This window comes from Syngnathoides biaculeatus, chromosome 22, assembly GCF_019802595.1.
Source record: "Syngnathoides biaculeatus isolate LvHL_M chromosome 22, ASM1980259v1, whole genome shotgun sequence".
NCBI classification, from domain to species: Eukaryota; Metazoa; Chordata; class Actinopteri; order Syngnathiformes; family Syngnathidae; genus Syngnathoides; species Syngnathoides biaculeatus.
Genome location: NC_084661.1, coordinates 4557586 through 4579198, shown reverse-complemented (window position 1 = coordinate 4579198; position 21613 = coordinate 4557586). Strand labels below are relative to the sequence as shown.

Here is a 21613-nt window from a genome sequence, read left to right as displayed (position 1 = left end):
TTTGAAGATTTAACTTTAAAGTTAACAGTGTTCAAAATGCATTATTATGCATGGAGGAATTAAGTTACATAAATCCAATTGCCTTTTGTAGGTGTATAATCATACACCATCACAGATGATTTGAACCCAGGTCCTCAGAACTGTGAGGACGACACTACACCTGTGACTCGCCTATGAAGAGTTCAGGCGCAAAGGCAGCTATATGCTATTTTCAAATTCCAGAGAGCAGCCCCTAACGTCTTTCCTTCACAACATTTACAAGCTGGTCAAATCAAACTGCCTCAAACCTCCTATAGCCCATATACTGTAATTTCTCAAAAATAATGTGCAAATTTTTCCAAAAATATTTTCAAAAGTTAATAGAGCGCATTATATTTAGGTTTGGATGAAAAAGTTGTATACAGGTTCATAGAGTGTTAAAAAATGTATACATATACATTTCGATATGATATTCAATGTCTTCTATTACACATTTATACATATTACAGTAATCTGCACCCCCAACCTGAGCTTTCTGAGCTCCTTGGAGAGCTTGCATTTTACAATTGTTAGCTTAGAATGTTTCTTGCTACTGCACCGAAGATCAGAAACAACATCCTGTGAGTTTGTTTTGACTTAAACTAATACAAAAAAATGTCAACTTACAATGGCTAGTTGTGCAGATGCTTTTAAAAGAAATGTGTCATCATTCATGCCGATGATGCCACCGGAAGTAGCGCGGCAGTCCGAAACAACCACAGCTCGCCTCAATGGCTTCAAGTGGATAACAAAACAGTGTCAGCTCAAACTACGAGTGTCATGGGCACATATATAAAAAAAAAACAAAAAAAAAACGGAGTCCATACACAATTGTCAGGTTCACCAATTAGACATTCATTAAACAGGACAAAAAAAGGAAGCAAAGACACCAGTTCAAGTCTCGTGAGGAGAGAGGAGAGGAACTGTCTCGTACAATTCGCCACTCCACTCTCTGATTATCCTATTATATTATTATTATATCTATTTATTTAGTTTTAAGACGCCCCTTATTTACATGGATGTTACAATAAGGAGACGGCACGCAGAACATTTGGAAACAAGGTGTACATGTTTGTTCATGTGCATTTGCATGTGTGGAAGATTGCTGAATAAATGTGTGGTCATCATTTCTTTAACAGGCAGCAGTTCTAACACTTCTGATGATTAGACGTTTTTGTTCTTCTGCTTCAGAGTGGTTATTGGAATTTTGACCAAAAGTTATATTTTTGTCTCATTTGACCACAAAACTTTCTCCCATGATTCGTCTGTATCATCCAAATGGTCATTGGCAAACTTAAGACGGGCCTTGACGTGCTGGTTTAAGCAGGGGAACCTTCCGTGCCATGCCAGATATCAAACCATGATGTCTTTGTGTCGTACCAACAGTCACCTTGGAAACGGAACAATCGTTAAAAAAAATCATACATTGTGATTCCTGGATTTTCCTTTTTACATTATCCTTCTCACAGTGGACATGCTCGTATGATGATAAATTCAGACCCCTCCATGATTTCTAAGTGGGGAGCAGGGTGTTCAAATACTTATTTTCTTCACTGTATATTGATTAAGCCAGAGAGGCCCCAGGAACTGAACAAGGTAGACCAAATTTATGGTTAGTTTACCCCCACACCCCCACCCAATTTGTATACCCACACTATTTCAACACTCCAAAGCAGGAAAGAGAGTTTGCAGCAAAACTCCAGATGATAGTTGATCGTCCCGTAAATAAATTACAAATACGACGTAGATAAAAGCCATCCTGTATGCATAGCTTGTACAGCTCTGGCTTACATTTATCGGTGTAAATAGAAATTATTTTGCCTGAAGAGCATCTGCTTCTAGGCTGAGAAATCCAGGTTTAAAACCTGGTTTAAGTCTGACACAAGACTACATGTAACAGCGGAAGCTGTCTGTCTCGCGTGGCACTCAGCAATAGGACTTAGAGCAGCGACTGGTTGGCCCATTGTTTGTACGCCCATAATGTGACTGAGTGAGGGGGCTTGCTGGGTGTCTTTGCCTAGTTGTCTTGGTGAGGCAGCACCAAATAAAGAGCAATGGAAATCTGTCCTGCTAGAAGGAGACACCATTGTCAAAGGACTACAATACTGTAATGCAAGACATTAACACCAATTATCCAATGATTCGTACGAATATAAATGTGGTATGAGCCAAAACCACCCCAAATACTGGCAGACAAACCAGAAATAAAATTGATAGCTGCCAGTGTTTCACTTGAAGTTCAGTAATTCGTATCACAACGGCAACTGGTTTGCAGTGTGTCAGTATTATCATATGTGAGTGTCAGGGGGCTGACTAGACTGTGTCTTTGGCAAATGACCTCTGTGAGGTAGCATAAGACAACAGCTGTAGAAAAGGATCCTTCAACACGTAAATACTGTTGTCATGTGACTGAAATACTGTTAGGTTGGACATTAATCATGAACCATTCAATCATTCACTGAGACCAAGAACAGGTGTGGTTCGAGCCAAAACTATCCAAGTTATTGGCAGACCACCTTTTTCGAGCTGTCATGATCCTGCCGCTCCAGCACAAGCTGTGCGGGTGCGCTAATTGGGAGGCACACACCTGTGCCTCATGCGGGCTGATCATCCCCCGTATATTTAGGACCCAGTGACAACTGGTCAGCCGCCAGTTCGTTGAGCTTTATGTCCCGTTCCAGCACCCTCGTATTCCTGACTGAACCTGTGTGTACCGACCTTCGTCCGTTCTCTGACCAACCTTGTAAGCCTGATTCCTTGACACTTCTGCCTGCGTTGATTGTTCTCCCGTGTACCGACTCCTGCCTGACCACTCATCTGCTCTTTTCGCCCGACGCCCCAACAACCGCTGCTGCACCGGACTGCCTGCTCGATCCCCGATCTCGGCATACAATAAACGTGTCTCTTCTTGAACTACCTTGCGTCTTCCGAGTTCCTGCATTTGGGTCCTACCTCTCGTTCAGATGGGACGTGACACGAGCCAAATTTCATATTTCATGGAAATTATCGGTTGAAGTAGCCTGTTGGTACTGTCGGCATAAAAACATGGAACTGAAAATACAGTAAAACTGCATAATCCGACACTGCATAAGATGGCATCTACCTGAAGTCAATATTAAAAGTGAGGTCTCAGTCTCCAATAATAGACTGTTTATGACCACGTGACTACATCCGGGGCACCTGGCCGTGTTAGATGGGTTCACTCTACTGACACAGTTCTTCTTCTTCTTCTTTTCCTTTCGGCTTGTCCCGTTAGGGGTCGCCACAGCATGTCATCTTTTGCCATCTTAGCCTATCTCCTGCATTTTCCTCTCTAACCCCAACTGCCCTCATGTCTTCCCTCACCACATCACAAACCTTCTCTTTTGGTCTTCCTCTCGCTCTTTTGCCTGGGAGCGCCATCCTCAGCATCCTTCTACCAATATACTCACTCTCTCGCCTCTGAACATGTCCAAACCATCGAAGTCTGCTCTCTCGAATCTTGTCTCCAAAACATCCAACTTTGGCTCATTTCTAATCCTATCCAACCTGCTCACTCCAAGCGAGAACCTCAACATCTTCATTTCTCCTACCTCCAGTTCTGCTTCCTGTTGTTTCTTCAGCGCCACCGTCTCTAATCCTTACATCATGGCCGGGCTCACCACTGTTTTGTAAACTTTGCCCTTCATCCTAGCAGAAACTCTTCTGTCACATAACACACCAGACACCTTTCGCCAGCTGTTCCAACCTGCTTGGACCCGTTTCTTCACTTCCTTACCACACTCACCATTGTTCTGGATTGTTGACCCTAAATATTTGAAGTCCTCCACCCTTGCTATCTCTTCTCCCTGTAGCCTCACTCTTCCCCCTCCACCTTTCTCATTCACGCACATATATTCTGTTTCACTCCGGCTAATCTTCATTCCTCTCCTTTCCAATGCATGTCTCCATCTTTCTAATTGTTCCTCTGCATGCTCCCTGCTTTCACTGCATATCACAATATCATCTGCGAACATCATGGTCCAAGGGGATTCCAGTCTAACCTCATCTGTCAGCCTATCCATTACCACTTCAAACAGGAAGGGGCTCAGAGCTGATCCCTGATGCAGTCCCACCTCCACCTTAAATTCCTCTGTCACACCTAAGGCACACATCACCACTGTTCTGCTGCCATCATACATGTCCTGTACTATTTTAACATACTTCTCTGCCACACCAGACTTACGCATGCAGTACCACAGTTCCTCTCTTGTTACTCTGTCATAGGGTTTCTCTAGATCCACAAAGACACAATGTTGCTCCTTCTGACCTTCTCTGTACTTTTCCACTAGCATCCTCAAAGCAAATAATGCATCTGTGGTAATCTTTCTAGGCATGAAACCATACTGTTGCTCGCAGATACTTACTTCTGTCCTGAGTCTAGCCTCCCCTACTCTTTCCCATAACTTCATTGTGTGGCTCATCAACTTTATTCCTCTATAGTTCCCACAGCTCTGAACATCCCCTTTGTTCTTAAAAATGGGAACTAGAACACTTTTCCTCCATTCTTCAGGCATCTTTTCGCCCGCTAGTATTCTGTTGAATAAGTTGGTCAAAAACTCCACAGCTATCTCTAAAAATTGCTTCCATACCTCTACTGGTATGTCATCAGGACCAACTGTCTTTCCATTTTTCATCCTTTGTAATGCCTTTCTGACTTCCCCCTTAGTAATCACTTCCACTTCCTGGTCCTTCACACGTGCCTCTTCAACTCTTCCTTCTCTCTCATTTTCTTCATTCATCAACTTCTCAAAGTATTCTTTCCATCTATTGAGCACACGACTGTTACCAGTCAACACATTTCCATCTCTATCCTTAATCACCCTTACCTGCTGCACATCCTTCCCTACTCTACTGACAAGCTGTTCACTCTAATACTTTTGCATGTAGACCAGTTACACAAATGTTCGTACGACTGTTAAAAGTGACACATGATGGCTAAAAAGACTTTAGAAAGTTATCGGTACTCATTAGATGTTGTTTCAAGAAACCGTTACAGCAAGAAGTGTGGACCAACTAAAGAATTACAAAGGTCTGGAGGCCTACAACCAATTCATCAATGGCTGGGTTCGTCATGCGACGGTATCCATTGTAAGCAACCTGTCTGAGAGGAGGAAAGCGGCTTGGTCGGCAGAAGAAGAAGAGGAATGCACAGACCCTACAGCTCGGTGTAGGGACTTTGATTATTGGGACTATGACAGGAAAAGCTAAGGAGTTAGTTGACATGATGATTAGGAGAAAGGTTGATCTCGTATGCATCCAGGAGACCCAGTGGAAAGGGAGTAAGGCTAGAAGTTTAGGAGGAGGGTTTAAATTTTTTGTACCATGGAGTCGATGGGAAGAGAAATTAAGTTGGGGTTATTCGAAAGGAAGTGTTGGCTGAGAATGTATTGGAGGTGAAAAGAGTATCAGATTGAGTGATGAGGATGAAATTTGAATTTGAGGGTATTATAATTATTATTGTTATTAACCCACAGATTGGATGTGACCTCGAGTTGAAAGAGAAATTCTGGAAGGAACAAGACGAAGTAGTCCTGAGCATCCCAGTCAGAGAGAGAGTCGTGACTGGTGCAGATTTCAATGGACATGTTGGCGAAGGAAACAGGGGTGTGGAAGAAGTGATGGGTAAGTACGGCATCCAGCAAAGGAACTTTGAGGGTCAAATGGTGGTGTACTTCGCAAAAAGGATGGTATGGGCAGTGGTGAACACTTATTTTCAGAAGAGACAAGAATATAGAGTGACCTACAAGAGCAAAGGTGGAAACACGCCAGTTGTTCCATATGTTGTTCCATATTTTGTGCAGGCGATGTAATTTGAAGGAGGTTACTGACTGTAACGTAGTGGTGGGGGAGAGTGTAGCTCAACATCATAGGATGGTGGTGTGTAGGATGACCTGGTAGCAGGTAGGAAGATTAAGAAGGCAAAGGTAGAGCAGATAATCAGGTGGTGGGAGTTAAGAAAGGAAGAATGTTGTGTGGCCTTTCGGAAAGAGGCGAGACAGACTTGAGACAGACAGGAAGAGCTTCCAGAAGACTGGAATACTACTGCCAAGGTTTTAAGAGAGGCAGGCAGGAGAGTACTTAGGGTGTTTTCTGAAAGGAAAGGGAGAAGGAAACTTGGTGGTCCAATCCCAAAATACAGGAAGTCATTCAAGGAAAGAGATTAGAAGTGGCACACGGAGAGGACTGACGAGAGGCAAAATGAGTACATTGGGATGCAACATAGGGAAAAGGTAGAGGTGGTGAATGCTAAACAAGAGGCATATGACGACATGTACACCAGGATGGATACGAAAGAAGGAGAAAAGGTCTCTACAGGTTGGCCAGACAGAGGGATAGAGATGGGATGGATGTGCAGCAAGTAAAGGTGTTTCAAGATAGCGATGAAAATATGTTGACTGATGCCAGTAGTGTGCTCAGTAGATGGAAAGAGTACTTTGAGAAGTTAATGAATGAAGAAAATGGGAGAGAAGGAAGAGGAGAAGAGGCAAGCATGAATGACCAGGAAGTGGCAATGATTAGTAAGGGGAGGTTAGAAAGGCACTGAAAAGGATGAAAAATGGAAAGACAGTTGGACCTGATGACATACCAGTGGAGGTATGGAAACAATTTGGAGGGGTGGCTGTGGAGTTTTTCACCAACTTATTCAATAGAATACTAGCGGGAGAGAAGAAGCCAGAAGAATGGAGGAAACGTGTACTAGTTCCCTTTAGTAAGAACAAAGGCGAGGTTCCGAACTGTGGAAACTACAGAGGAATAAAGATGATGAGCCACACAATAAAGTTATGAGAAAGAGTAGTGGAGGCTAGACTCAGGTCAGAAGTAAGTATATGCTAGCAACAATATGGTTTCATGCCGAGAAAGAGTACCACAGATGCATTATTTGCCTTGAGGATGCTCGTGGAAAAGTACAGAGAAGGTCAGAAGGAGCTACATTGTGTCTTTGTAGACCTAGAGAAGGCCATTGACAGAGTACCAAGAGAGGTTCTGCATGCGCAAGTCCGGTGCGGCGGAGAAATATGTTAGAATAGTACAGGACATGTATGAGAACAGCAGAACAGCGGTGAGATGTGCCATGGGTGTGTCAGAAGAATTTAAGGTGGAGGGGGGACTGCATCAGGGATCCGCTCTGAGCTTCTTCCTGTTTGCGGTAGTCATAAATGGGCTGACAGATGAGGTAAGATTCCCCTTGGACCATAATGTTCGCAGATGATATTGTGATCTGCAGTGAAAGCAGGGAGCAGGTGGAGGAACCATTACAAAGATGGAGGCACACACTGGAAAGGAGAGGAATGAAGATTAGCTGGAGTACAACAGAATATATGTCCGTGAATGAGAAAGGTGGAGGGGGAAGAGTGAGGCTACAGGGAGAAGAGATAGCGAGGGTGGAGGACTTCAAATATTTAGGGTCAACAATCCAGAACAATGGTGAGTGTGATAAGGAAGTGAAGAAACGGGTCCAAGGAGGTTGGAACAGCTGGCGAAAGGTGTCTGGTGTGTTATGTGACAGAAGAGTCTCTGCTAGGATGAAGGGCAAAGTTTACAAAACAGTGGTGAGGCCGGCCATGATGTACGGATTAGAGACGGTGGCACTGAAGAAACAACAGGAAGCAGAACTGGAGGTGGCAGAAATGAAGATGTTGAGGTTCTCGCTCAGAGTGAGCAGGTTGGATAGGATTTGTAATGATCTCATTAGAGGGACAACCAAAGATGGATGTTTTGGAGACAAGGTTAGAGAGAGCAGACTCTGATGGTTTGGACATGTCCAGAGGTGAGAGAGTGAGTATATTGGTTGAAGGGTGCTGAGGATGGAGTTGCCAGGGAAAAGAGCGGGAGGAAGACCAAAGAAAAGGTTGATTGATGTTGTGAGGGAAGACATGAAGAAAGATGACACCTGTGGCAACCTCTAATCGGGACAAGCCGAAAAAGAAGAAGATGAAGCTTTGTAAATAAAGAGATTTTCAGAAATGTGGCCAGAATGAGCTAGCGACGGTGAGAAAGACACATTCGGCTTTCTCCTCGCGAACAAAAGTGAGGAGGGGGCACCTCTATAGGCCGAAGGTTTTTCGTGAAAAAGCGATGAAAATATTTTCCCAAACTTCATCAGCGGATAAGTAAGAAAACACATTTTCTGTGAAATTTTTGATGAATTTCATAATATATAACTGCAAATTAAATTTGATTTTCAAATGCGAGAAAAAAAGTTTAAATTTTGTCTGAAATAGGATGTCGCAGGATGTCACAAATGAACAATGTGTTTCGTATGTATTTTCCTATCGCGAGTCCTTATTTTCGTAAGTATTTCTAACTGATGCGGCACGGTGGTTCAGCTGGTAAAGCATTGGCCTCACAGTTCTGAGGTACCGGATTCAATCCCAGCCCCGACTGCGTGGAGTTTGCATGTTCTCCCTGTGCCTTTCTCATGGCGCTCTGGTTTCCTCACACATCCCCAAAACATGCAACATTACTTGGACACTCTAAAATGCCCGTACGTGTGATTGTGAGTGCAACTATTGTCTGTCTCCATGTGCTCTGCGATTGGCTGGCAACCAGTTCAGGGTGTACCCTGCCATAATGTTAGTTATGATGATAGTGCTTCACAGCATATTTTGGGAAAAGTGAACAAGTCACGGAAATCGGGCCATTGGTAATATGCAAAGTTTCTTGGTTGTCATGGTATTGTATGTCTTTCCTTTGCACTTAGCCTTTTTTGGTTTACCAAGTCAAATTAAAAATCCTTCAAATTACCAGAACTGAAAAAAGGTCTAGCTCACACGACAAGTTTTAATTCCACATGCCAAATTTTGAGGAAATGCCCCGCCATAATCCAACTGGTAAACCATGTCTTCCACGCATTTTGGGAGTACCAAGATGGCGGCCAGCTGGCTTCAACCAATCGACATACCATTCGATGTGTATGTGCTATCCAGTCTTTTCTTTTTTTTAGATCACTAGGTGCAACACGAGAAGACATCACGCGTTTCATTTGTTTGTGAATTTTTGTGCTGCTAAAAAATATATATATGTTATTGTTTAACCTGACACATGTAGTGTTGTAATTTTTGTCTTAAGTGGGAAAAGTATAAATGATGTACTGTTAATTAAACATTCTGGTCCCCACGCAGCAGCTGCAGCAGAGTCTCCGATTATAACTATACAGTGATATATTACAGTGAGTGTTTTATAATGTATAATTATATTCTACATTTCTAATACTCTATATATTATATTTATAAGGTTTTATAATTCAAGATTTAACTAAATTCCTCTTTGTCTCAAATATGCAAAGTACAAATACTGTTTACATATTTTTAACATTCTGGTACTTACGTAAACATACATCCCATGCTACTTTGTGGTTTTTCACTTTAAGCGGGTGGTTCTGGTACCAATTAATATTGAAAAACGAGGGATTACTTTATTTACAATACGTAACCCTCTGCTGCTTTGTTGCCCGTTTCACTCATATCTGGTCCATCAGAAACATGCCTACTCTAAACTGGTCCACAGTGCAAAAAACTTTGCGGAACACTGATTTAAAGTAGTGCATTATTGTTAGATAAAATCTTGTCTTTTTGGTTACTGTTTCACCGAGTTGAGATTTGTGTCTTAGTAGTTTTTATACTCCTCTGGAACTACTCTTATTTTATTCATTTATACTGCATGATTAAGAGGACAGGAGGAAATGAAATATTTTCAAAGAGCAGCAAAACTGTTTACCTTGAGGCAATAATATCCGATGATACAGAAGAAAGAGATGACAGTGTGAAGGATAGCCAAGATCCGCAGTGTGGGCTCCATGTATCCGCTGCCCTCCTCCAAGACAAAATGGACCACAGCGAACCTCAAGGGCGATCCAACGTCATCCATTACAACATCTTTCTTCTCCACCATAGGCTCACCACTGAGTGTATCCCACTGAATAGTGTTGTCTGGTTGGCTGTTTGTAATCACTTCCTCAGCCCCTGATGAAGATTTGGAAACCTATATATTACAAATAATCAGAAAGTGTTAAGGGAGTTGAGAGAAAGTTTCTCCTATATTTTATTTTCTATGGCAAGTGCTTATCAAGATTGGCTGCGACTGTTTGCAAGATTACACCATCCATTTCACAAGTGCAATGGCCAAAAATACCTTATAGAATAGGAGAATGAAGTTTATGGCAAATGCAACTAATAGAGCCAGCATCCTCATGTTGTAAAAATTCCTAGCAAAATAGTTCTGTGGAAGGAACAAAAGATGTGGAAAAAGCACAACAGACAACACATGACCATAAAGCAGAACAACAAAAAGACAAACAAAAAGAAGTTCTATGTACCAGGAGTTTCCTTTGATACACAATGATCTTCTTTGAGAATGCTGACTCCTGCAAATCTGTTTCTTCCTTTGAGCTCCTGTGGCCTTTCTTGTTTGATTTCATCTTCACATTCTTCTCCTCTTTCTCTTCATGATCACCCCTAAAAAGTACAAGTCATTTCCAAACATTTTCATGAAATTGTCACATCAATTTTGTGCTTTTGAGATCAAATACAGTGACTTGGTCAGATCGGAAACGGTATGTTAAATATGTATTTTATATACAAAGCTCTTTCTTATTGTGGCTTATGTTTGTAAGTGAATACAGTATGTACAGGACTTGAAATAAGTATTTTCCACGTCACCATTTTTCTCACTAAATATGTTTCCAAAAGTGCTATTGAAATTTCATCAAATAGATAATAGGTGTTGTCTTGGTGTTCCTTGCCTTTTTGCACTTCCCTTACTTCATGTGTTCATGTAGTACTTTTTACCCATGTCATTTCACATTATTACACATAAAATAATTTCTGATCTTATTTCTTCTGATTTCTTTGTATGCATTACTTTTTTTCCCAACAAAATCTGATGAAAATTTCTTGTCAATAGCACATTTGGAAATATATTCAGTGAGAAAAATGGTAACATGTTAAATACTTATATCAGATGCTGTAAGTATAGCCAAAATAGATATTTTTATATCTAATGAGAGCTGATAGAGAGCGATAGTATATCAAGTGTTCAGCCTTTACAAATATAACAGCTTTAATTTTAACTGCATTGTAATTTTTTTTAAAAGGGAACAAAACAGAAAAGTTAATTTGTTTGCTTGTATTTAAACACCTGCAGCTATGGAGTGCCTCAGAGATATCACGTGTGACATTCAACAACCAAAGATATCTTTTGGAATCTGCATATTTCAGAAAAAGTGTTTGTGGGGGCACCATGGTGGACGACTGGTTCGCACATTGCCTCACAATTCTGAGGAATGGGGATAAAGCCCTTGCCCACCTCTGTGGAGTTTGTATATTCAGCTGAAACCTGCATGGGTTTTCTCCAGGCACTCCGATTACCCCCCACATCTCAAAAAAAAAAAAAACAAGCATGGTAGGTTAATTTAAGACTCTAAAATTACCCATAGATGTGGATGTGTGCAAATAGCTGATTGTTTATATGTGCCCTGCCATTGGCTAGGGACCATTTCAGGATATACCCCACCTCCTGATAGCTTAGATTTCGGACTGAGGTGTTGGTTGACAGACAGAACATCGGCCGGCCAACAATTGATAAGGTAAGAGGACATTTATCCTCCAAAAATGATCTTCTGTCTGTTAACTGGGGTTGAGGTCCGTGTCACGTTTCAATTTGTTAAACTGTGAAATTATAGTTTTGGGCTGGATGAACAGTAGGGGAAATTGAACATTAATAAGTCCTGGGTTTGAGGCCCTGGTGGGTAACCATCGTGTCCCACCTAAATGGTTGAAAAGCCATAGAGTGTGTTGGCGTACCACTCTAAAAAGGGTTTAGAAGTGCCCTGTGTTCGGAGGTTGTGCCGACACAAAAAGGTTGTAAATCCCGGGCCTGGCAGAACATACCGATAAGGTTGAGGACAGCCCAAAAATTTCTGGACCCCGATGTTTTCTAGTTCTTTTCGGAGAATCTTTGAGACTCGAATTCCTCATTCAAAATCAAATGACTGTTTGATCAAAACAAAGGGGCTTGAGCATAAAAAAAATTATATATATATATATATATATATATATATATTATATATATATATATATATATAAATGAGTAACTAGATAAGAGGGAAAACATATAATAATAATAATCCATCTGAGAGATCACGAAGTGTAGAAATTAAAGTGACCTTAATAAAATGGCCTAAGAAGTGTATGACGATACCCAGTGGTAGTTAAAAAAAAAAAAAAAAAAAACAGCGTCCTTCGACATCTGCTGGCTCGCACACACACACACACTTGATTGGAGAGTGGTGGGGCAAGTGTGTGTGTGTGCAAGATCAACGGAGGCAACACTGCTTGTACGTTTGCTGTTCTCATTCTTGTTTTTATATATTATAATTATGTATTATTTGCATTTTTAAGGTTGAGTTCTTTGAGTTGTTGGTTGTGTGAGTGTGCAAGGTGGCCCACCTCCTGCGTTATTGTTCCTTTGTCACTTATCTGCCTCTCTGTTAGTAATAGAAAGACCTGTTGACTAAAAACAAAAAAAAGGGGGGGGGGTTCGATTTAAAACAAAATGCAGGGACACATTGATAGAGAAAATTCGATTTGCGGCAAATACCAAACCATTCTGAGCATTTGTTGCTAAATGTACAAGTGAGAAATGCATGTGATGTGTGTGTTGGAGGGTTGCCTGAAAAAGAAAGATAGTGAGAAAGAACAGTTGAAAGAATGGATGAAATGTTGTGAGAATGGTTCCCTCCATTGTCTTCGACTGCATGTTTGGTGACATTAATGAAAGAAACGGAATAAGCTTGTGTTAAAAGAGTGTCCGCTCTAAAGTTGGAAGTGGAAAAAATTAACAGACTATCTTCAAAAGGTAGAAACGCGAGGGAGAATACAAAGAAAGTTGTGGAAATGAAAGTGAAAGCAAGAATGATGGCAATGGGATGTGCGTTAAAGTTGTCCCGTTTGGCTGTCAAGGAAGAAAGTGTTGGCCTGGTACCGTCAACACCCAAATTGCCCTCCACGCCACCTCCTCACTTGGAGGAGAAATGGCCTTGGGCATTGTCTCCAAGTAACCCATTGTACCGTCACCTTACCATAAAGCCAGGAAAACTTAAAATGAATTTCAGGCTCCAGTATTGAATGTAATTGCGGGCCGGCTCGAAGTAGATGTAGGCGATCAAATGTCTCTCACTCATGCACAACAGACATCGGAAATGAATACAGTTGCGGAAACTTTGGCTGCTGGAGTGACCGCCGCCATTAAAGAATTAGAAGGCAGATTGGAAAAAGTGGACAATTTGAGAGCTGACCTATTCACACGTTTGACTCAGCTAGGACTGTACAAAGCAGAATTAAACAGACACCAAGAGGTTCCATAAAATATGAGAAATCAACTTAATAGAACCGCTACTGAAGATGAAGATAGAGCGAACGATGAAGCGGAAAAGCAAGCCCTTCACGCTGAACTAGAAGCAGACGGACTGAAAAGAGAATAGTGAGTGTCTCCACTGCGGAACACGCACCTAGAGGCTCTTCAAATGGGGAAGCAGAAAACAAGTTGTATGTTCCTGAGTTATAATCAATTAGCAAAATTAAAGTCTCATGTCCAGAATCTTTCAGGTACCCACCCTGACTCCGTTTTGGATCGAACCAGAGGTCCTTTAGACCCAGATGAATCTTCCAAAAGTCCAGCTTTTCCTCCTCATCGGTGTGTGACTCATACCCAAATCTTGCAGGCACCCATGTTAGCCAAAGTTCACCCAGCTACTGGTAACTCTGCTATGTTTTACAAATCTTTCTCTCCCACTGATGTGAGTGTGTTGCTGCAGAAACTTCTGGTGGTGGCAATTGGCTTCTAGCAGTGCAGAGAGCAATTATGGGACAAATGTTAACAGCAGGCTCTTACACAAGAAAATTATTTGACCGTGTCTACAGCGTTAGATACTTTATTCCCACACCCTGAGTGTGTCATTCCAGATTTGGTTGCTCCCAAAGCAGATGAGAAGGCCACAGCTTTTCTTGACCGAGCCCTCACTGATTACACTCTGAAAACAGGTCACACCCCTACAGCCTCCGCTTTGCATTCGCAAGTGTTCTGAGCAGCCATTTTGAAGGGGGTTCCCAAGTCTGTGGCACAAGCCATGGAGGCCAATCCGGACTTCCTGGTGCTGAGGTTGACTGGTGGTAAACATCATTTGAGGAGACATGCTAAAGAAAAATAGTCTAAGGTAGACAAACAAAAACTACAGAAACACAACTTGCCATGTTGCAGTTGCAAAATCTAAAAAGCAGGAAGAAGCCACTCTTGCTCTGATCTCATCTCCCCCTATCGGATCCGAGTGCATGATGCATCAAGCAGGTTCATTCATGGGTCGAGGTGCACCCCTGGTGGCCGTAACGTGTGCTTCAATTGTGGACAGCCTGGTCATTGGGCCCACGAGTGCAGACAGCGACCTCAAGCGTCTGAATGGAGCATGTGGCTACAATCAAGGAGGTTACAACCAAGAGAGTCAAACCAACAGTCACAGACTCTTTTGCCTTCTTTTGTGTTTGCACCTAACTGTCCAGTCAATCTTTTGGGCAGAGCTCCTCATCGCCAGATGCCCTCTCATCAAATACAGCCTTGATGGACTCATCCTGGTATTTCCAGATGTTAACACCTACTGCTGCTCTGCCTCCGGTGCCACCTCCCAGTTCCCGCTTGTTGAGCAACGCCCTGTGGCATGCACCACTGCTGACATCTACTGAGCAAGAGTGGATAATGACTCCAGTGGTTGGCTCGAAGCTGAACACTTTTCGACTCTCTGGTCACCTTGGGTTCGCAACCTCAGATCTTATTATATGGTAATTGATTCTATGCATTGCACTCTGTACTATGAGAACAGGGAATGAGATGTATAATGAGGCATTTCAGGAAATTGAAAACAACATATGGAAATTGAACATGGGTGATTTGTTTGCAGGCAAACCAGGTGTCACCTTTTCGGTGTTCCTGACTCTTGAACAACTCCAATGGTACATGATGGCGGATCCCACGGATCCTTCTATGCCTCCTTGTCGCCCACATGACTCCTTGATGGTCTCGCCTCAGCACACAACGAAGGATCTCGGTCCGTTTGTCCGGGCATGCACACAGGCCACTGATTGGCAAAATTCATTTCACTCTGAATTGCTCTATTCCCCGTCACTTGATGCTTAATGGATTCAGTCTAACACGTTTTTACTCACTTCTGTTTTGGAGCAGCAGCTTCTGGATAGACACCATGGGCGTGAAACCACCGACAGCGATTTTGCTGGTCAACCTCTTGATTCCCTTCCCACATTGCTGTGGTCCATTGATCCCACTGACGTTGGTCTCTGCAATGTTTCACCTGTTGTGTTTCACATGAAACCAGGACCAATATATGTTCCCCAATACTCTGTAAAAGAGGCTGGGATGATTGGCATTTCGGAAACAATTGACGGCTTGCTCAAAGCAGGGGTGTTGTGTGAAATTCCTGGCTCTGATTTTAACACCCCCATCTTGCCTGTTGAAAAGAAAAACACTGGAAAGTTTCGCATGGTCCATGACCTGCAACCATTAAATGCAGCCGTGTTAACCCTCACTTTTCCCGTCCCGAACCCACACTTGGCACTGTCCCAAATTACATTAGCCCACACTCATTTCACTTGCATTGACTTGGCTAATGCTTTCTTTTGCATTCCGCTTCATCCATGAAGATTTTTTTTGCTTTCAATTGGAATGGTGTTTGCTATTCCTATAATCGTCTGGCTCAAGGCTTTGTCCTTTCACCTGGACTCTTCAATGAATTTCTTCGTCAGTTGCTGTCTCCACTTGAATTGCCTCATGGGCTTCGCCTGGTGCAGTATGTGGATGACCTCTTGGTGGCAGCTCCATCTGAAACTTCTTGTCTCGAAGCCACTAGGTCTTTGCTTGCTCATTTGGCCTCTGTTGGACTGAGGTGTTCCAACTCCAAACTCCAGATTGCAACTACTCTCGGCATCATGTTCCAAACATTGCTGAACTCACTCACCCACTCCGACGGATGGTCAATGAACAAGGTATGCGCAATCTTTCTAACACTCTTTGTTGGACCACGGAAGCAGACACTTCCTTCATCTCTTTGAAACAACATCTTTCCAGTGCCGCAGCTCTTGCGATTCCCGATTACAGTTGTGTGTTCTATCTTGACATGTCTGAAAAGATCAGCACTGTTTCTGCTGCTCTTAATCAGAAAAGGGAAGGAAGAAGTTTGTCTGTATGCATCAACTCCATTGGAAAAATACGAGCAAGACACTCAATTTGCGCTTCTTTCGCATCTGCTCTAGCCAGAGTGATTCAGAAGACTTCCCACATTGTTCTTCATCATCCGCCGACTGTGCGAACATCACACAGTACAGTCCAGTATGTCACGAGTCGAGCTTTCACCATGGCTGGAGGAAGACAGAGGAAAATTGAAACAATTTTAACACAACCACATATTCTCTTTACTCGAGAACGGGTAAACATGGCTGAAGGTCTGCTCGGAGGAGAACCGCATTGTTGTGTACGAAAAACGACGGAAGAAAACTCACTCCGCAGTGGACTCGACGAGACCTCTTGACAACCCGGACTTGATTCTTTTCACAGACGGATGTTGCTTCAGAGGCAACGATGGCCTACAATCTGGATTTGCAGTAACCCAACCCACAGAAACAGGTTTTGAAGAAGTGCAAGCGGAAGAAATTCCCGGCTCCCAGTCAGCACAAAGAGCAGAAATGTTGGCGTTAACAGCGGCTCTCAAGATGGCAAAAAATCCGTCTGTTAACATTTACACAGATTTGGCGTATGCACACATGACAGTTCATGTTGCAATAAAAGAATGGCAGCGAAACAATTTCCAAACTACAACCGGTACACCTACTAAAAATCAGGACGATACTCTCGAATTGCGAGATGCTTTAATACTCCCGACAGCAGTTGCAGTCCTTAAATGCAAAGGTCACTCTTGAACTAATGATTTTGTGTCAGCAGGAAATGAATCAGCAGATCGGGCAGCAAAAAAGGTTGCGGGGTACCGACCAACACTCCAGCTAACTGTAAGTGACTCTGAACGTGACAATCAACAGGAGGTGATAGTAGAAACAGTTAAGTTTTGGCAGGAAAAAGCAAGTCCAGAAGAAAAGAGAGTGTGGAAGTCAAAAGGGGGTGTCAAAGATGAGGACGGCATATGGTGTAAAGAGGGTAAGTGCATTCCATCTCAGACACAATTGAAAAATCTAATTTTTGAAGCCCATGGAACATGCCATGTAGGTGTGGATGAAACACTGAGACGACTCCACACCTGGTGGCATCCTTTCATGAGACAAATTTTTATAGGTGAACTGCAGGACTGCAGTGTTTGCAGTAGGTATAACTGTATGCCAACAGTGAAATCACCATAGGGAGTCCATGATCCGGATGTGGACGCCCCTGGTCAGGTGATTTCAATAGGATTTTACTGATATGATTAAAACAGTGTTCAGGTTACCGGTATTTACTAGTCATAGTAGTTTCCTTTTTGTAATGGCCAGAGCCATATCCCTGGAAATCTGAAACAGCAAGCATTGTGTTAAAACATTTAGTTAATCACTACATTCACAACCAGATCCTCCCCTCGAAATGAATACTTGTGAATCTGTGTGGTTAAAAGTAACTAAACGTAAATAGTCTAAACCTAGGATTACAGGTCCCTTTCAGGTCACGGAGCAGACGATCACAGCAGTACGTCATGCAGGAAAGGGGGACACGTGGTTCTACATTTCGTCTACATGACCTGCCAGATCCCTCCACCTGACGACAACCGGAAAACCACATCTTCTCCAGTGCCGGCTGGCACCCGCTGATGACATCATTCGACAAGGAAGCTGACTGCGCCCCAGCTCAACTCATCCCAGAGGAAAAGGCCCCATGCCCGATGCACCACCAACTCCAGACGATGATGATGCTGGCACCTTTCTTTAATTTTGTTCATTTCAAGTGTCGGACTCTTTCAAGTCCGAAAGGGGGATTGAAGTATGTCTTATGCCCATATTTAGTCATGACTACATAATTTCCTCATGTCCTCAGATCTAGCCAGAAGTGTCCTTGAGCACATCTCTGCTCGTAGGCTAATCTTGATGAACTGCATATATTGGACACTTTGTAATAATCCATTGCCAGCAAGAACCGGTTGAGACACAAACCCTTTGTTTCAGTGGGAAGCCCCGAACTCACGCCACAGGTTTGATACCATCCATAGTCCGACCTTCTGACAAGATAAAGGATGTGTTCTTTCTCTGTACCTTGGCACTTCTGATCTGCTCTCTACAGCCATTGTCTGTAACTCATAAGTGCCCAGAACATTATGTAAGTAAATTCTTCGAACAAACTGTTCATCATCTCCAGCCTTTATTTGGATAACCAACATTCTCACTATCCAAAATTAAACAAACACGCAGAGATAAAAAGCATCCTCCAACAGTTCCTAGAAGACCAACATACACGGACACTAAGTGACAAGTTCCGCAAGCATATTCGGTCAGACATAGGCTCATGAAAAGGGTGCTTTTGGGCTGGTTTTCCATGTTGTTGCCCTCTATCGCTATCTATATTGTCATTTTCGTTACCAGGGCCTGAACTAGCCATTGGCCCAGCAGTATTTGGGGCATGGGAAGCCCTGGTTCACACACCTCAGACAGGTCTTCCCCCTTAAAATAGCCTGGAGAACAAAGGTTGAGGGGGGACTTTTTCTCTAGGTGGCCTCTAAAAACACAACACATGATCTGATCTGTAACTTGCAGCTGTGACACCTCTAAATAAAACAATTAGTCCAAACTTCAATGTCTGAGAGTGTTTACTCTGTTTACTGCCCAGAATCAAGGGGAAATGACACTTCTGGTGGTATCACGAACAGGATTCGGAGAGCCCTTCTCCTGCCGTGGCGCTGTGGGCTGCTCCAATTACCTTCCGACTTAAACATGAGTGTTTTCTCACAATATGTACTCGTGGCCACCCAGTGGCTTCACTGTGCGGAACTGTGGCTTTAGAATTCAGCTCTTGTAAGCTGATTGTGGTTGCAAGGTGGTTGAAGGCTTCGGAGACAAAATGAGTAGTTTGTTTGTAACAGCGCTTGTTTGCACGAGTGCATGTGTTCTCTGTACAGTATAAGACTTCACCATGGATTGGGAGTCTCAAGAGCTGCCACACGCGTTTGGAGCTCGAGAAATACGGCATGTCTTAGTCTAGCCGTTGAGCTGCCACATGAGTTTGGAGCTCTTGAATTACGGCTTTCATGTGTTCGGCAAATAAGGCTCTCATAGGGGTTGGGAATCTGAAGAGCTGCCGCATGATTTTGGGGCCCTGGAATTTCAGCTTTTATGTATTCACCGATGAGCTGCCGCATGAGTTGGGGTTCTTAAAATACGGCGGGTCTTCATCCAGCATGTGTTCCTTGTGTGCATGGGTTAACCGATGAGCCACCGCATGTGTCTGGCGCTCAAGAAATTTGGGTTTGATGCGTTTCTACGCACAGTACATGCGTTTGGAGGCCTGGAGGAATGACGTTGCATGACTACATATTAATTTCATGGTTGACCAGTAGTTGAAGCGGAAGTCACAGCTGTGACCACATCTGACGGTTGGGTGAATTATGAAAAGCATATGTAAGCAAAATTAAGATACAAATAAACGAGAAATCTAATCGGCATAGTGGACCTCCCATCAGCAGAAATAAAGCAGCCAATGTGTGTATTGTGACTGATATGACTATAATAAATATACAGGCAGATAAGCACTTTCATGGGTACCCATTAGTTATAATAATGAAATTAATGAATGAAAATTAGAAACCGTAACGCTATAAGGGAGAGAGCTGGAGACAAACATGTAGGGAGACTCTGTGCTTGTTCCCGTACGAGACGACAGAGGGGCATGGTGGATATGCAGAGAATGCGGAAGCAAATTGGGTTTTTTTTCCGTCTGATCTTGACTCAGCAGTTGGATTTGTAGGATAGTGGGTTGTGATTTTGGGGACATTGGAGATGTTTTGACGAGAGTAGTAGTTGTGGCACAGCTGATCTGTTGGAAAGTGCTTATGCATGCGAATGGTGATCGGCCCAGTAGAGTTGCACACGCCTAAGGAGGGAAGAGCATCTGGTTTGTGGATACCTCACGAGAGGTGAGAGCAGTACGCATAACGCCCCCCATGTGATTGCCGAATGGGGAGTGGCGGGGCACGCTCCCAATTGGGGTAATCTCCATGGAACGGCGGACTGGGGTCCCGTGAGAAGGAATAGCTGGAGCGTGCTTGCGGGCAAAACTCGCCACCTTACTAGGCAAACTAATTATTCCTCTTCTCCCAGGGACAACCGAGGCCAGCCTGGGGGGACCCCGAGCTGGTAGTGTGACATCACAATGGGTTGGTACCGAAAGCTAGCTCGCCTTGCCTGAGTGTAAACAGCAGGCTGGAAATGCTTGTAGCACTCCGTTATGGAAATTACAGTTATGATTGATGGAACAGGGGATTTGCTACTGTGAAAATCCCAGGACAAGTGGAAGAGGAGGATGTGACTCTCTCGAGGCGTACGACCGTGAACTCCACGGAACTTTCGCAACTTTAGTAAATGGGGAGCCACATAAGTCCATTCAGGAAGCAGAGAAGTACTGTAGACTAAGAGCAGACGTGAAAGCCCTCTCTCTACAGGAAGCAGACCTGGAATTTGGACAGATGGGTCATGTTACCATGTTGGGGATTGCTGAGTGCAGGATATTCAAATGTGCAGGCAATAGACAAAGGATTTGGCTTCTCACTTCTTGTACAGTGCAGAAACTTTTTTTCCTTGCTCTGCTTGCTTTGCCTCTGTTTACATATTTTTCTTTGAGAAGCTTGTTTTTCTTCTAAAAAAAATTGAAGCAGGGACTCCTGGATACTTTTAAATCTGTGGGACTATTTTTTTCTTTTTTTGTGGCTAACCAGTTGTTCCATCATTACATGACTGTGGCCTGCTAATTAGCATAAGCCAGGTTTTGCCAAAAAGACCAGCCATCAAGATGCCTCCCTTCTCTACTGAGGACTATCACAGACTACTACCCAGGGTGTTGTTATGATCTTACTATTGCTCTTGAAAAACTATTCAATGGCATTTGAAAGTCATACTATAATTTTTTTTAATGCAATTAATTTCAGAGCATGATACAGCATTCCTACAAATAAAATAAAAATTCTCAAGGGTAGCGAGCCGCCTACACCTTGTACATTCACTCAATTATAAGTTGAGGATTTTCCTTGGCTTCATGATACGTCCAAACCTGGTGCATTGGTAAGGCTCAGCATAATCCGTTTCGCACTCTGACCTGGTGTGATGACGTTGTGCATGTGGGTCCTCTTCTGTAGAACTGGATTGCCCTCATTGGTTACTAGTTCCTCTGTTGTTGTTGCACTGTTGTCCAGCAGATGTCGCTGGTTACGTCTGAAGGACTGGCAATCACTGGTCTGGATGTGGTAGCTTCGTGGTGTCTCAGTGGATTGAGTGACTGTCGCTGATTTCCATGTGCCATCTTCCTGCTGGAAACGGATGGGTGAGCCAGCAGG

At 43.2% G+C, this 21613-nt stretch overlaps 1 protein-coding gene across 1 annotated transcript in view; it reads right to left on the bottom strand.

Annotated features, from left to right (window-relative positions):
- The window catches only part of ryr2a (ryanodine receptor 2a (cardiac)), a 407989-nt gene that overhangs the window by 88543 nt on the left and 297833 nt on the right, over window positions 1-21613 (bottom strand). The window contains 3 exon segments of the mRNA XM_061810997.1: window positions 9757-10020; window positions 10171-10257; window positions 10355-10493. Coding sequence (XP_061666981.1) covers window positions 9757-10020; window positions 10171-10257; window positions 10355-10493 — 490 coding nt within the window.